Source organism: Narcine bancroftii, chromosome 9 (assembly GCF_036971445.1).
Source record: "Narcine bancroftii isolate sNarBan1 chromosome 9, sNarBan1.hap1, whole genome shotgun sequence".
NCBI classification, from domain to species: Eukaryota; Metazoa; Chordata; class Chondrichthyes; order Torpediniformes; family Narcinidae; genus Narcine; species Narcine bancroftii.
In genome coordinates, this window is record NC_091477.1 from 5,231,449 (window position 1) to 5,246,891 (window position 15,443).

General features: G+C 41.6%; 2 protein-coding genes across 2 annotated transcripts in view; both read left to right on the forward strand.

The window, feature by feature from the left end:
• The window catches only part of LOC138743156 (protocadherin gamma-A11-like), a 149,493-nt gene that overhangs the window by 3,899 nt on the left and 130,151 nt on the right, over window positions 1-15,443 (forward strand). The gene's annotated exons all lie outside the window — the stretch shown is intronic.
• Window positions 7,118-15,346, forward strand: LOC138743155 (protocadherin-10-like). Its single transcript, XM_069898053.1, has 2 exons — window positions 7,118-9,838; window positions 15,150-15,346. The coding sequence occupies exons 1-2, from the start codon at window positions 7,376-7,378 to the stop codon at window positions 15,252-15,254; spliced, it is 2,568 nt and encodes an 855-aa protein (XP_069754154.1). The 5' UTR covers window positions 7,118-7,375; the 3' UTR covers window positions 15,255-15,346.

Consider the following 15,443-nt stretch of genomic DNA (forward strand, 5'->3'; position numbering starts at 1 on the left):
AATATGTATTCTTGACGCATTAGGTGGACAGCCAACTGGAGGAGAGGTCATACTGGATCTATCACTGGATAATAAAGTTAATCAGGTGACGCACCTCTCTCTGAGTGAGCATTTCAGAGATACTGACAATAGCTCCTTAACCTTTAGAATGGCCATGGACATGGTCGGGAGTAAACAAATTGTGAAAATGTTTAACTGATGAAGGGCAAATTACGATGGAATTAAGCAGGAAGTTGGGGATAAATTGGGAAGATGTTCTCGGAGAAATCCATAGAAGAAATCTGAAGAGTGATTCGGGGCCATTTGAACTGGGTCCTGGATAAATGGTGCATGTAAATAATGAAAGGAAAACGGTGCTTTTGTTAACAAAAGAGATGGGTCAAGGAAGTAAAGGTCTCATGGGCTCATAAGAATTATATCGTAGCCAGGAAGAAAAGCCTTAGGAACGGGAGAAGAGGGCATAAGAAGACGGTGACAAATAGGATTAAAGAAAAGCCTTGGGTGTTCTACACGTGTGTAAAGAACAGAAGGATGATTAGATTAAAGGTAGGACCGAATTGGGCTATAAGGGAGACCGTGTGCCTGCAGGCAGAAGAGGCAGGAGAGAACCCAAAAGAATATTTGCTTCAGTATTCACCAAGAAGAGGGATCAGCATCAGTGTGGAACAGGCTCTTGCTAAAGCACATTGAGATTAAGAAAGAGGAAGTGCTAAAACCTTTAACAATTATTCGGTAGGTCGGTCCCTGATACCGAACGTGATATACACCATGCTATTACAAGAAGCGAGAGACAAGCATTGGCGGTGATATTTCCGGTGCTCCCTGGCCATAGGAGAAATGCAGGAGGATTGGGGAAAGACAAAGGTAATGTTTTTCTTCAAGAAAGGAAGGAAGCAGAATCTTGCGTATGATAGACCAGCGAGTCTTACTTCTGCACTATCCAGGACACCTTCAACCTTTGTCTCATTTGCAAACTTACTGAAACATCCTTCCACTTCTATGTACAGGTCATTTATAATCATCCCAAAGATCACGGGTACAACGACAGATAACTACAGAACTCGATTAGCTACTGATTACTAGGATGAATAGGTGTCATATACTACTGCACTCTGCTTTCTGCAGGCAAGCCAATTCTGAATCTACACAGCTATGATTCCATGCACCTGATATCTCTTGACTCTCTGAATGGATTTAGCATGGGGGCCTTCGTAAAACCTTTTTTCTAAATCTATGTACCCCTTATCAACATCCACAAAAAAACATGGTTAGGCACTTGAGTCAAGTCCTGTTCCTCAAAAAGCCACAGTGATTATCTCTGGGAGGAATATTCTCTAACTTCTCATATCGTGTTCCGAAGAGTCCTCTCCAATAATTTTCCCACGTCTATAATTCTCAGGATTCAACCTACATTTTTTAACCAAGTGGACTACATTTGCTATTTGCAATCCATTGGGAAGACACAAAGACCATTGCCCACGCCCCAGCAATCTATTCTCTTGCTTGCTGCAGTAAATTGGGCATATTGCATCTGGTCCTGGAGACTTATTAGTCTGAATGCTTTAAATAAGATCCAGCACCCCCTTTCGTAACCTCAACATGCTCCAGCACATATGTTAGCTCTATACTGATCTCATAGTCGACCATTGTGTGTTTTTACAATGAAGCAAAGTGTTCATTTCGAACTGTCCCTACCTCCACTTTGTCCAGGCACACGTCACCCCCCCATCCTTAAATGGCCCTACCTTCACTCTAGCTATTCTACTGTTCTTTGTATATACACATTTGCCATTTATCATACATGCCAAGGCCTTATTCAGCCTCCTTCTTCTTCTCCCAAGTACTCTCGTGTTTCTTCCTGATTGCTATAGAATTTTCGTGAGTCTTTCCTAACTTTTGTTTCACCAACCTTATATATGCATCCTTCTTCCTGTTATCTAGCTGTCTCGCCATTTTGTCAACCATGGTCCCCTTATCCTACGATATTTTCTTTGTCTGAATGGGACAAACCTCTCGCTAAACCAGCTCAAATTGCCCATAAACATCCTCCACCATGCCTCTGTGCTTTACCCTGAGAACATCTGTTCTCATTTTTGCTCACCCGAGATCCTGCCTAGCCCCTTCATAATTATCCCTTCCTCAATTAGACACTTTATCATTTTATCCACTCCTTTCCTTGTCCCCTAGCTGTTCAAAACGTCAGGGTGTTATGGTCATCGCCACCGAAATGCTTCCCCACCAAGAGGTATGTCACATGACTAGTACTGATCATGACCAGTTCTAGATACAGTATGGCTTCTCCTCTAATCAGGTTGTTCACACATTTTCTGAAGAATTCTTGGCAACACCTGACAAATTCTGCCTCTCCTGTCCCTCTTGTATCACAGTGATTTCAGTCAACATTCTGGAACTTATATATAACAGCAAATAACAGCCTGTCATTTGAATAACCTAGACAAGTCCCAATACAATGATCGCTCTCTTCCTGTTTCTGACTTCCATCTGCATTGATGCACCCCTTTCAGCAACAATGATACCACCATCCCTAATTTGTAATGATACTCCTCCTCTTTTACCTCCCTTCTAATCACATTCTAAACGTCTAGACATTGGTACCTCTATCAGTGGGTCCTGAACTGAAGCCATCTAAGTCTCCGTCTCAGCCACAACATCATAATTGCACCTACTGCTCCATGCTCTAAGTTCATGTTACTTATTCCTATTACTTTTTGCATTGAGCTAAACACATTTCAGTCCTTCCAAATGACTACATTTTTGATCCGTCCACTGTCTGTCCATCTTCTCAATCTCACTACACATTCCATCAACCTTTGAACCTCTCTGTCCTACCCCCTGCCAAACGACATTGACCACTTTGCCACAGCTGTAGAAAGGCTTTCAGCCAGGACATTCATTCTCTTCCAGTTGAGGTAAAACCCCTCCTTTTTGAACTGATAATATCTTCCTCAAAATAGATGCCAATCCTTAGGAAATCTGAAGCACTGACCCCTGAATCAATTATACAGCCAAACATTCATCTGACATATTATCCTTGATAGATGTGGAATCAAGGGGCTACTGGCTGTTTGTATTTAGAATGGCTTGAAGGCAGAAAGCTGAGGCTGGTAATACATAGAGCAGAGCATATTTTACCTGAAGGTCGGTGATGAATCATGTACTGCAGAGATGTGACATGGGACCCCTGCTCATTGTGGGATTTATTAATGACGTGGATGAAGAGGCTCGTCTATAAGTTTGCAGATGATACAAGGTTGAAGCTGCTCTGGACAGTATACGAAGTTGCCTGGTTATAACATGATATAAGCAGGATGCAGAGTTGGGCCGACAAGTGGAAGATAAAGTTAAATTTGAATGTTGAAAATTATTCACCTTAAAAGGTTGAACTCGAAGACAGAGTAGGTGACTAATAGCAGCATTCTTGACAGCATGGAGGAACAGAGGGATCTTGGAATCCTGTACAATATATCCCTTCAGGATATTGCACGCGTTGGTTGGTTGGTTAAGAAGACATTGAGTTCTGGCCTTCCTGAGTCCGGTTCAGTTCTGATTGCGTCATTACAGTGTGCATGCTTTGAGAGGGTGAATAGGAGATTTATCAGCATGAAGCGTGGATTGGTGAATATGTCATATGGAGCAGGATTGACCGTGACTTTCTCTTTAGAGTGATGATGAGAGATAACTTAATCAAGGTTTATTTGATTATGAGGGACAGAGATTAGGTAGATAGACAGTTTTCTGTGAGCAACAGTACCATATACCATTAGACATCTGGATAAGTGGAGGAAAGTTTAAGGGAGATGTCAGAGGTACCCGATTTTATATGGAGAATAGAGGGTACCTTTCCGGATGTAGTGGTTCAAACTGTTACAATATGGACAATTTAAATACTGTAATATCGGCAAGAAAAATAAAGGTCTATAGCTATTTGTGGTATGAAAGAATTAGATTGTGATAGCGTAGATTTACATAGGTAAGCAACTGTGCTATAAATATCTTATGTTCTATGTTTTGTGATGTATTGTAGTACGCCGTGTTTCAACATATAACACTGAGCTAATTCTTCTCTTTTGCCTAGACATAATTGCTACTGAGAAATTGTTGTGAGCGACCTTCTTAATCCACTGAAATTTGTGAGAATAGAACGATCATGCCCTAATTTATTCGAATGAATGGAAGACTTTTGATTCAGTGATAATGAGTAGACAATTGTGCATCTTAATGTCAGGTAACGTCAGGCAAGTGTCGCCCCAATTGAATCCACAGATCTGTATTTCAACAGGAAATATATCATCAAAAATAAAATACTTTCTAACTTTGTACAGTGTTTCCAAAGTTAAGAATCAAGCAAATAGAGAAGTTTTTGGAAACAAATGCATGACAGATAATCCATATAAATTTAGGGAGGATAAGAGGGGACTTGATTGAGGTACTATTATGAGAGACCGAGAAACACTGGACAGCCAGTACATTTTTGTCCAGGTGACAATAGGAAGAACGCATGTAAGGTGAGTGGAGAAAAGTTTGAGGGGTGACGTCAGGGCTACGTTTTTTTGTGCAGAAAGTGGTAGGTGTCTAGAATGGTGGTGGTGGAGGCTGGCATAATCGGGACAATTGAAATATTATGAGATTGCCATATGAACAGTACAGTACGAACAGTAGAGGTTAAAGGTTTGTGATGGGGAATGATTAAATTGATATACAGTAAATTTATAAAGATCGACACTTCATGGTCCGGAGGGCTCATGCTGTGCTGCAGTACTCTGTTCAATGTTCTCTGTGTTCCTAATCTAACAACACGTACATATAATTTATATGCATAGTTTAGGTTTAGTTGAAAAATTAAATTATAAATGTTGGTGCAACAAAGGCAGTGCTTGTCATATCTGTGGTTACATTGTGCTGGAGATGGCCAATGCACAACCTTCTCAGATATAAATAATAAGTCACTTAATAGTCAAATCCCAAATACTCTTTAGGTTTAAGTCGCGTGGAAACAGACTCATTCGTTATCAAATGCTAACCCACATTGTGGGCTCAACGGCAAGGCTCCTCCTCCTCTTCATGTCGGTGTCTTGTTGTACACTGTTCTAATGAATTCTGCCACTGTATCTTCGTTTAAAGGTTATTGGCCTTTATGAATGTTAAGCACCTGCAACCATCTTTTCTTTCAAGTAAGTGTCACAGAACTGGCTAGTTTTTTTTAGCCATTTTCAGTAGTCCTTGATAGAGGTGGTGTGACAAACCTCAACTGTTGTTGTTTTTCTCTCGTGACCTTTTCTTGAAATACCATTACTAAATAAATTATAGAAGTTAAATGTAATGTCAATGAAACAAAAATATGCTTACTTCCACTTCAAGTTTCATGGGCGTGCAGAGGAACGAATGATGTGGCGTGGCACCAAATATAATTAAAGTTTTAAAATATGATTTTATTTGAATGACTTGTGCCTCTCGCCATTGATGGTATATCGTGAGATTTTCTCGGGGCTCTATGATGCCATGCGCAATCAAACACTGTATTCAAAATCCACCAATGTCGATAATGGTAAAAACAATGAGATATTGTCTGCAGCATTGAGATAAAATGCGTATTCACAAAGAAATTTAAATAGCTTTTTCGTGGAGGTTTCACAATAAGTTCCATCCATATTGATATCTGGTAAAGGATTGATGTGACCACACTTCGTGGATTTGGATTTCCTGCTGATATGGACATTATTTGCAATGCTACATCGTTTGGAATGCGCAAAAGTTTTGTAATTTTACTCTAGTTTATTGAGCAGAAGGATATCGAATTATTTAGAACCATAGCCTGGATTAAATAAGGCGTGAAACCTTTAATTTATAAATAATATAGATATTGTCATTGGAGGTTCACAAATTTTACAATAAAGTTGGAGAAATAATAAACATTTGAAAATAATGTTTTCCTGATTTCCTTGATATAAAATAGTAGACCCGAAGGGATAATGGGATTAAGTAAGCCTGCATTTTAATGCATGTTAAAAAAAAATGTTTCAAATTTACCGCTAAATCCAGAATATTTCCCAATCCCAATATCACTGAACACCACACGGCGCCCAACACTGCAGCTAGTCCTTGCTGCAATCCACAGAGAATTTCTCCGGTGAATTGCTATTTCGATCTCGTACCCCTGGTAGATGTGATGCTTGATCTCAGATCTCATTGGTTTAATTGGTCATTACATGGTGACCGACAGAAGTCATGATATAATACCACACTTTTTCTCACCCTTCACGTTTTAGTGAGAATCTGCTGTCAAAGATATCTTACCCCTGCCGCATTCAGAAAGCTTCCCATCCAAGACAAGTTTCAGGAGGACACCGCATCACAAACACTCCATCCTCGATATTATCAGTCCTGTGGTATAAGGACCAGGTTTGGTCATTGCGGTTGGCATGGCGAGACAGACTGGTCCAATTTTAAGAGTGGAGATGAATTTAACGGTAAAAATAATTATTTTCGTAGAAGATATTCATTTTAATTTAAGGGAAGTTGTTGCCGATAGCTATTACAGAATAGAAAATTGTCGATATAATTAATTAATTCTATATTCAAGGAGAGCAGGAAAAATGAAAATAACGTTAATCAAGCTTCAGAATTTACAAGGAATAATTTGCGCGTTATGTTTTAATTGGAAGTTTTGTGCATGATGTAGAGATCATGACCTCATTTATGTAAAGTTAGAGAATATACTTTTGTCGATGATCCAACTGGACAAAAACTATTACGAAAGGAAGAAAAACATTTGGGATATGAATTGCAAATTCATGATAGAAGAAAAAGAAATTTGATTTTTGGCATTCTGAGTTAGTTGTTCATTTTGATGGAGATGTTGTTAACATTTTTTCAGGTTTGTTATTCAGTGCGGTTAATGTTGAAATTACGGTTCTATGAGTAGATTCTCAAAAATTCTGAACCATCCAAACAGCTACAATGAATTTCGGTTGTACAGCAAAAAATAAATCAGCTATGTATCAATGTAAGCACTTCTTGCTTTAAGAAATTAGCTGTCCTCCGATTGGTACTTTGTGACTGCTACGTTATTTACCAATCAGAAGCTGAGATGTGGCTGGTGATCTGCACAACCCCCTTCACTACACAGCCGCCATCACTTAAGACCAGATGCCGTGCAAACTGGGTATCAAGCAGCGTCCGAGCATTTTGCACGGTTCAAGTCGAGGGTCAACGCAACAGAAGATTTAAATGAAATCAGTGAAAAAAAATCGCAAGGTATAGGCATCTTCTGCATTGTATTTGCCTCATTTTAAATGAAATTGCTGTTTAAAGGCATTGTCTCTGGTTAAAACCATTGGAATGATTTCTCCTGGAAATGAGAGATAATATACATTGGCTGTTGAAATACCAACTATTTGGCTGTTTGTTCGGCCACTGGAATCTCATTTCTGGGCAGGTTCGATATTCTGTTCCTGAGGAACTGCAACCGGGTGCCTTTGTTGGCGATATCGCATTTGATTTGGGTTTAGATTTAAAGCAGCTCTCGGCTCGCAGTTTGCGGGTTGCGCCCAGTCCAAGGAAGCAGTATGTTGATATAAATTTGGAGAATGGGAATTTATTTGTGAATGAAAATATCGACAGGGAACAACTTTGCGGAACGAGGAACGATTGTATTTTATCCTTGAACGTTGTCCTTGAAAATCCCCCCACCCTTCACCAAGTGGAAGTGGAGATTCTCGATGTAAATGACAACGCCCCCAGTTTCCCTAAAAGCCAGGTCCGCCTTGAAATCTCAGAGATCATGGCGCCGGGAGCGCGGTTTCCTCTGGAGGTTGCACGCGATCCGGACATTGGAACAAACTCCTTGCAGACGTACCAGCTCCTTCCGAGTGAATATTTTATTCTTGATGTACAAACGCGCAGTGGGAAAAGAAAGTTACCGGTGTTGGTGTTGCAGAGGCCTTTGGATAGAGAAACATTGCCAAGACACGACTTAACGTTGCTCGCCGAGGACGGAGGAGTCCCTGTAAGATCGGGTAAGCTTCGGGTAACTATCGAAGTACAGGATGCCAACGACAACATTCCTGTTTTCTCGCAGTCGGTTTATCTGGTGAGCCTGCTGGAATCAACTCCCACCGGTACACTGATCATTAAGTTAAACGCCACTGATTTGGACGAAGGGACCAATGGGGAGATAACGTACATGATCAGTAGCCATAGTTCTGAAAATGTTCCTGAATTCTTTCATGTCAATTCGAAAACTGGTGAAGTCAGGCTGAAAAAGCGCTTGGACTATGAGCAATGCAAGTTTTTTGAAATTAATGTTCAAGCAGTTGATAATGGCCCGAACGCAATGCCTCAACAGTGTGATGTGTTGGTAAATGTTACTGATGTGAACGATAACGTTCCTGACATGACATTGACATCTTCGTCAAGTATTGTGTCAGAGAATGCCTCAGTTGGAACGGTAGTGGCTCTACTCCACGTGGAGGACAAAGACGCTGAACAAAATGGGCAAGTACAGTGTCACATTTCAGGTAACCTGCCGTTTAAGCTGGATTCGACTTCGGAAAACTTTTCCAGACTGATTATACAGCGTACCCTGGATCGCGAAACTATCTCCAGGTATGACATTACCATAACATGCACAGATGCAGGGAATCCCGCTCTAACAGCCAAGGAAACGCTTCGTGTAATTGTTTCAGATGTAAATGACAATGCTCCAATGTTTACGCAACCAGTGTATACGGTCAATATCGTGGAGAACAACGTTATTGGGGCTTCAATATCATCTCTGACTGCTCTTGATCCAGATGTAGGGCAGAATGCGCGACTGAACTTTTCTATGTTGCCATCTAACGTTTATAACACTTCAATTGCCTCATATATCTCTGTCAATCCAAAGAGTGGCGTTATACTTGCTCAGAGGTCGTTTGACTACGAACAATTGAAAGAATTCAAGATTTACGTTCAGGTGCATGATTCTGGACTTCCACCGCTCAGCAGTAACGCATTGGTGCATATAATTATAGTTGATCAGAATGATAATGCCCCGGTGATCGTGAATCCTTTGCCCAAATATGGATCAACGGCGATAGAAACAATATCCCGGTTTGCAGAACCTGGATACCTAGTTGTCAAGGTTTCAGCAATTGACGCCGACGTCGGTCAGAATGCTCGTCTCTCTTACCATATTTCTGAGGCAACTCATCGCAATCTCTTTACAATCTCAGCAGATACGGGGGAAATCTGGACAATCCGTGGTGTTGGGAGTAGAGATTCTTCCAAACAAAGATTGGTGATTTTCGTAAAAGATCACGGAATTCCACCACTTTCAGCCTCAATAACTATTGTACTCTATGTGAATGGAGGAGAAAATTTCTCAAGTGCCACCAGTTTATCTGAAGATCTTTATTTCTCTCCTGGTCTAAACTTTTACCTGGTCATTGCCCTGGGAACAACTTCTATCGTTTTCCTGCTGATTCTAATTATCCTCACTGTTAAAGTTTATAAACACCCAAATAATGATGGACACACATACTGTTCTCAGAATCATTGTTGCTGTTTTGAAACAAGAAATTCTCTGAATGGAATTCAAAAGGCCAGTAGAAGTCTTCAGATACCACCAAATTATGTTGAGGTTTTCGGAGGTGATCCACTTTCTCAGAGCTTTCGTTACGAGTCATGTTCAACATTGCATTCCAACAAAAGAGACTTCACAACTCCTCAAACATATAGTATGTCTACAGCTGTTCAGTACACCCAGAAGAATCCTGATGGGAATTTGAATGCACGAGTGGCAGAGCCTGAAGAATCAAATGAGACTGTAAAATTTAAGGTGAGCTTCCAAAGAGAACAAAAATCGTCAAATCATTAAATTGGAAACAAACATACATTTGGGAAATGTGGGTCGTTTTAGTTACAGTTACTGACATCACTAGGTGGAAAATCTTGCTGCGTTTACTGCTTACAGACAAGCTGCCAAATTTCTTTATATTTTACAGTACACATAATTGTAGCGATTATTAGTAAATTGAAAACATTTATCCAATGCCCTGGGATCCTTCTGATTATCTTGATGCCTTTGCAGCTCTCTAGCCCCCATCCCCATTCACTTTATCTTCTCTGTGACAATTACAAACATGCAGTTTAAAGTGCAAGTTGCAGACACAATGAAAGTTAACCTGGTAGATGTTTTGAAACATGGTATTTGTTATACTACATGGTGTTCTATGGTATTTGAAAGCAAAATAGTGTTGCCAGCCAGGTCATTAAAATCGATTGGTTCATTTCTTGTCACTCTCTTTGGAGCGCAGTCATCCCATGCATAGTTTTTATATCCTGTTATTAATAAGGGTAGAATGTGCACAACAAATGGAGGTCTCCAGGAACATTTGGGTAACATAGTAACCTTAGCATTCAAGTCCACGTATTTTTCAAGGTGAAGAAGGCATGTGGGGTTCCGGGTTTAATTTGCCATGGGGTATGCTATACGACCATGGAGGCTATGGTACAGTTTTGTACAATATTAGCTAGGCAATCACTAAATTATAAGAAATTGTGGTCAATGTAAGATAAAAATATGTGATTGCACTGGAAGGTGTAGAAAACATTCGTTACGACATTAAAGACGCAAGATTCTTTTATTGTATAATAGTACAGTACATGTAATATTAAACGAAATTGTCTTCTATCTGTCGTAAGGCAGACTAAGAGTCACCATTAATGTTATCTGGCACCCCTTATTGTAGATTATAGAGTAAGAGAGAGAGAGAAGTAAAAGGCATTCTCTTCGGGTTCACTGAGTGTCCGTGGATTCGACTCCAGCGCTCCTGCAGCCTCTGCAACAGCGCAGATTCCTGGCGATAGGTCGGCAACCCCAACTCCAGATCCAAACCTCCAATATGAGGAAGCCTTCAGTGACCGAAGCCCTTCGGGTCCATTGTTGCCCTCAGCACCCTCTCGAATCCCAGCTTCCTGTACCTGGTTCCCATAAGCCGCCTCCAGCAGGCCGTGAAGGTCGGCCATCTGCAAGTTGCCCGCAGTCTGTGTGGGTCCTTCAGCCGCGAAGCCCCTCGCTGGTCCGCTGCTGTGGTCACCGTCCTGTAGAGTCGTCGCCTCCTGATTCTCCTTCTCAACGGAGGGAAGGGGGGGGGGTGCTCTCCCCGTTTCTAGTACTCTGTGCTGGTCCGTTCCAAACCTCCCCCACACTCCTCCTCACCTGCAGTCTACATGCTGTCGAGGGTAAGGCGTCGCCATCTTGGGCACAGATGCCGCGGTTGCAGAATTTTACAAACACCGTCGGCTCCTTTAGCAGGTCGTTTAAGGCCTATAAGTAGTTACCGCCATTGGGACCAAGCGGTTAAATTCTGAGGAGTCTGCTCCCCTGGCTCTGCGCCCGCGGCTGCTCTGCGGTTGCAGCATCTCCGACACGCGCCGCCAATTTTTTATCTGGACGAGAGTTTCAGAAAAGACTGGAGGGTCTAAGGTTAATTTCCTCGGAAGGTGTTGTTGGAGGGCTTGATCGAGGCAAGAACATGGTAGACAATGGATACATTTTCCCATGTAAATAATACCAAAGATATTTGGAATTCTTGAATGCTACTAGTCTCTTCTTTCTTCCTACTAACCCATTTTTAAAATCCACACAACCAATGTTCCACTGATCCCTTGACTCATGACTTTCTGGATGAGTCACTTGTGGGAAACCTTGTCAAATACCTTGCTCAAATCTATGTTGATCACATCTACCACCCTACCCTCATCCATTTCTTTTGTTACCTCCTCAAAAAATTCAAGTAGACTCCTGAGATAAGACTTTCCCTTCCTTTGAAAAGACTGTATAAATGCTCAGAGATTCCATTCTTAAGAATTCTCTCCATTGGTTTGCCCACCTCTGGCAGAACTCACCAGTCTATAATTCTAAGAATTCTCCCTCACTGTGATCAGGGTCTTTTTCTCTTGAGAAGTCTGAAGCCAAGTATTCATTTAGGACCTCCACAACCTCCTCTGCATCCGGGTACATGTTGCCTCCTTTTTCACATAGTGCTCCACCTTCATTCTCACCATCCTTCTGTTCTTCACATAAGCATAAAACGCCTTGGGGTTCTCCTCAAATTTACATACCAAGGCCTTCTCATGCCTCCACCAAGCTATGCTAAATCCTTTCTTAAGATCCTTCCTCGCTACTATAAACTTCTCATGAGCCCGTCATGTTTCCTGCTACTTATATCTAATGTATGCTTTCTTCTTCCAGACTAGTTTCTTGATCTGTTTCGGCAGCCACGGTTCCCATTTCCTATCAGTTTTTCCGTTATCCTAATGGGACAAACCTATCTTGAACCCTGCACATATGGTCCCTAAACTTCCTCCACATTACTTCTGTGCTTTCACCCTTAAACGTCAGTTTCCTATTTATTCTGGCTAGTTCCTGCCTCATTCCTTCATAATTATTCCTTCCCCAGTTAATCAGGGAAACAGTTTGACTGTTGTCATCTTTTTCCGTGGATATGTTGAAGCTAAGGGAGTTGTGGTCACTCTCACCAAAATGCTCCCCCACCAAGAGATCTGCCACCTGACCAGGTTAATTCCCCAGAACCAGATACAGTCTGGCCTGAACTCTAGTTGTCCAGTCCACACACCCTGTCAGAAATCCTTCTTGTACACAGCACCATTTACCCCTTTAGCAGTCAGTAGGTGCCAGACAATATTAGGGAAGTTGAAATCACCCATAACTACAACCCTGTATTTCCTGCACCATTGTAAAACTTATCTGCTTATCTGCTCCATTCTGTCCCGATGGCTACCTGTGGGCCTATAGACTACTCCCAGCACAGTGATAGTTCCCTTCCTATTGCTGACTTCCACCCACGCCGATTCAGTGGACACTCACTCTGCAGCATCCTCCCTTTCTATAGCCGTGATACTATCCTTGACCACTAATACTACCCCCTTTCGACCTCCCATCCTATTATTTTTAAAACATCTAACCCCCCGTATCTGCATCAGCCAATCTTGCCTTCCTCCAGCCAAGTTTCAGTAAAGGCCGCCACATCGTAATTCCACGTACTGATCCATGCTCTAAGCTGATCCCTTTTATTTGTATTATTCCTGGCGTTGGAATAGACACATATCAGTTCCTCTCTCTACCTTTATATTTTGTCCCCTGCCTGTCCTTCTTCACAAACGCAGTTCACCATGCATCATGGTTTTGTCCTTCTATTCTCATTTCTGCACTCACATTCTGAATCCCACCCCCTGCCGATCTAATTTAAATCCTCTCTAACAGCTCCAGCATATCTGCCGCTAGGATATTGGTCTCCTTCCAGTTCATCTGAACCCCTGCCCACTGCACCAACTCTTCAGCCACGCATTCAACTGCTACAACTTACTTTTCCTACCCTCTATGATGCTTAGCATAGGCAACATTCCTGAAATTACCACCATGCAATCTTGCTTTTTAACTTCTTTCCTTACTCCTTATATTCCCTCTTCAGGACCTCATCCCTTCTCATATCTATGTCATTGGTCTCCACGTGGACAACAATATCAGGCTGCTCCCTCTCGAATGCTATGAACGCAATCAGAGACATACCCGACCCTAGTACCTGGGAGGAAACATACAATGCCGGAGCCTCGATCCTGTTCACATATCAGCCTATCTGCTCTCCCAACAAATGAGTCCCCAATTACCATAGCTTTCCTTTTCTCCCCCTTCACCTTTGAGCCGGGGGGGGGGGGTGTTGGTGGAGGGGAGGGGGAAGCCTCTGCGCCAGAGATATAACCAGCTCGCTTTCCCTGGTACATCGTTCCACCCCCCACCCCCACCCCCGCCCCCCCCCACCAGCACAAAGTATCTAAAAGAGTATACCTGTTGAGGGAACAGCCAGTGGTTGTTCTGCTCTTTCTGTCTGTTATGTTTCCCTCTCCTAATTGTCGTAGTTACATATCTCCTGAATTTTAGGGGTGACTGCCTTCCTGAAACCACTGTCGATTAAACCTCTGCCTCCCTTAATATCCAAAGTTAATCCAGATCCATCTCCAGTTCCATAACCCGGTTTGTCAGGGAGTTGCAGCTCGATGCACCTAATGCAGGCGAAGTCATCAGGAACAAACGTGCTGTCCCTGACTTTCCACATCCTAAAATCGGAGCACTGGACAGCCCTAACTTCTCCCTCTATTACCTACTCCTAAGTCAATTAATGAAATTAATGAAAGAAACGGAGCAAGGTCTTCCTCAGCCTCTGCTCGCAAAGCCTCTCGAGACAAAGCCTCAAAACTCCTCCACTATGCTACACACAAGCTCGCTCCTTTTTTGCTAGACTCCTTTTATTTGTCCATGCTAATTATCGCACTCATTCCCACGAATAAACTCTGTTTAACCCTTCAGTTAGCAGTCACCTCAGCTGCTTCCCTGCACTCACCGCTCTCCTGTCGTTCCCTCCTCTTCCTCCTGCTACTTCGACGGCCACTCGTTCAAAATGTCCCGACTCCCCTCTCCCTGCTCCTATAGAAGTTGACTCACCTCAGTAGGTGCACATATATCTTTTTTTTCTAACTAAGTACATAAACTTGGCTTTAATGGAAAACGAGTGATTTTAGTTTCCAATATGTAATTATTTGTAAACTAAGATCAATGAATGTTTTGGTGATTTTAAAAAGTTGAAAATAAATTATGTAATGGACTAATATTCAAGTCATGCAAAGAACAATGCCATTATACAAATTGAGGTTGTGCATTCAAAATATTACATGTTTAAAATGTGAGATATATCTTTCAACAAATGCTGACAAAGCAAATCAGTTCTTATAGAATTTTTGTCATTCTTACAGAGTTCCAACACCTGCATATATTTATTGGTGTTCGAACACCTCAGTAAAATGTATAATTAATTCATAGGTGTGAGTCTATCTTCAAGATTATAACCAAGAAGGAATAATGAATGAATCGTTACCTAAAAAATAGAAAATGATACTTGACCACAATGATTTTTCATATATTTTCCTTTTCCTAATCTAAATTGTATCTTCATTCTTGATCTTTAGTTTATTAGATTCCAAAATTGGGATAATTAAAAAATAATAAATGGGACAGAAAATAAATATCAACAAGGCTCAAAGAAATTTTAATTGTGCAACTTTTAATGCAGCAATATCCCGCGCAACTTTACATGCTTCCAGCTTTAAGAAATGAGCAGAACCCTTATTGGTCGAATAGCAATGAGTTCTTCTACCAATCGGGAACAGAGATGTGATGAGTGATCCGGACAGCCCCATTCACGACACCGCCACAATCACGTAAGATCAGACACAGTGAAAACTGGATAGCAAGCAGCTCCGTGGGATTTTTTTTTACAGAAATTGCCTCACAACTGCAGGCACAATGCGACTATTTGAATGAAATAATTCGAGCGATTCGCACGAGGTACGGGTCTTTTTTTTTG

What these genes read in the sequence shown, in the direction of transcription:
- LOC138743155 (XM_069898053.1), top strand. Translation starts at nt 7,376, where the DNA reads ATGAGAGATAATATACATTGGCTGTTGAAATACCAACTATTTGGCTGT. An exon ending in ATGAGACTGTAAAATTTAAG is followed by an intron (nt 9,839 to 15,149) that starts GTGAGCTTCCAA and finishes CTTTTAATGCAG; the next exon opens with CAATATCCCGCGCAACTTTA.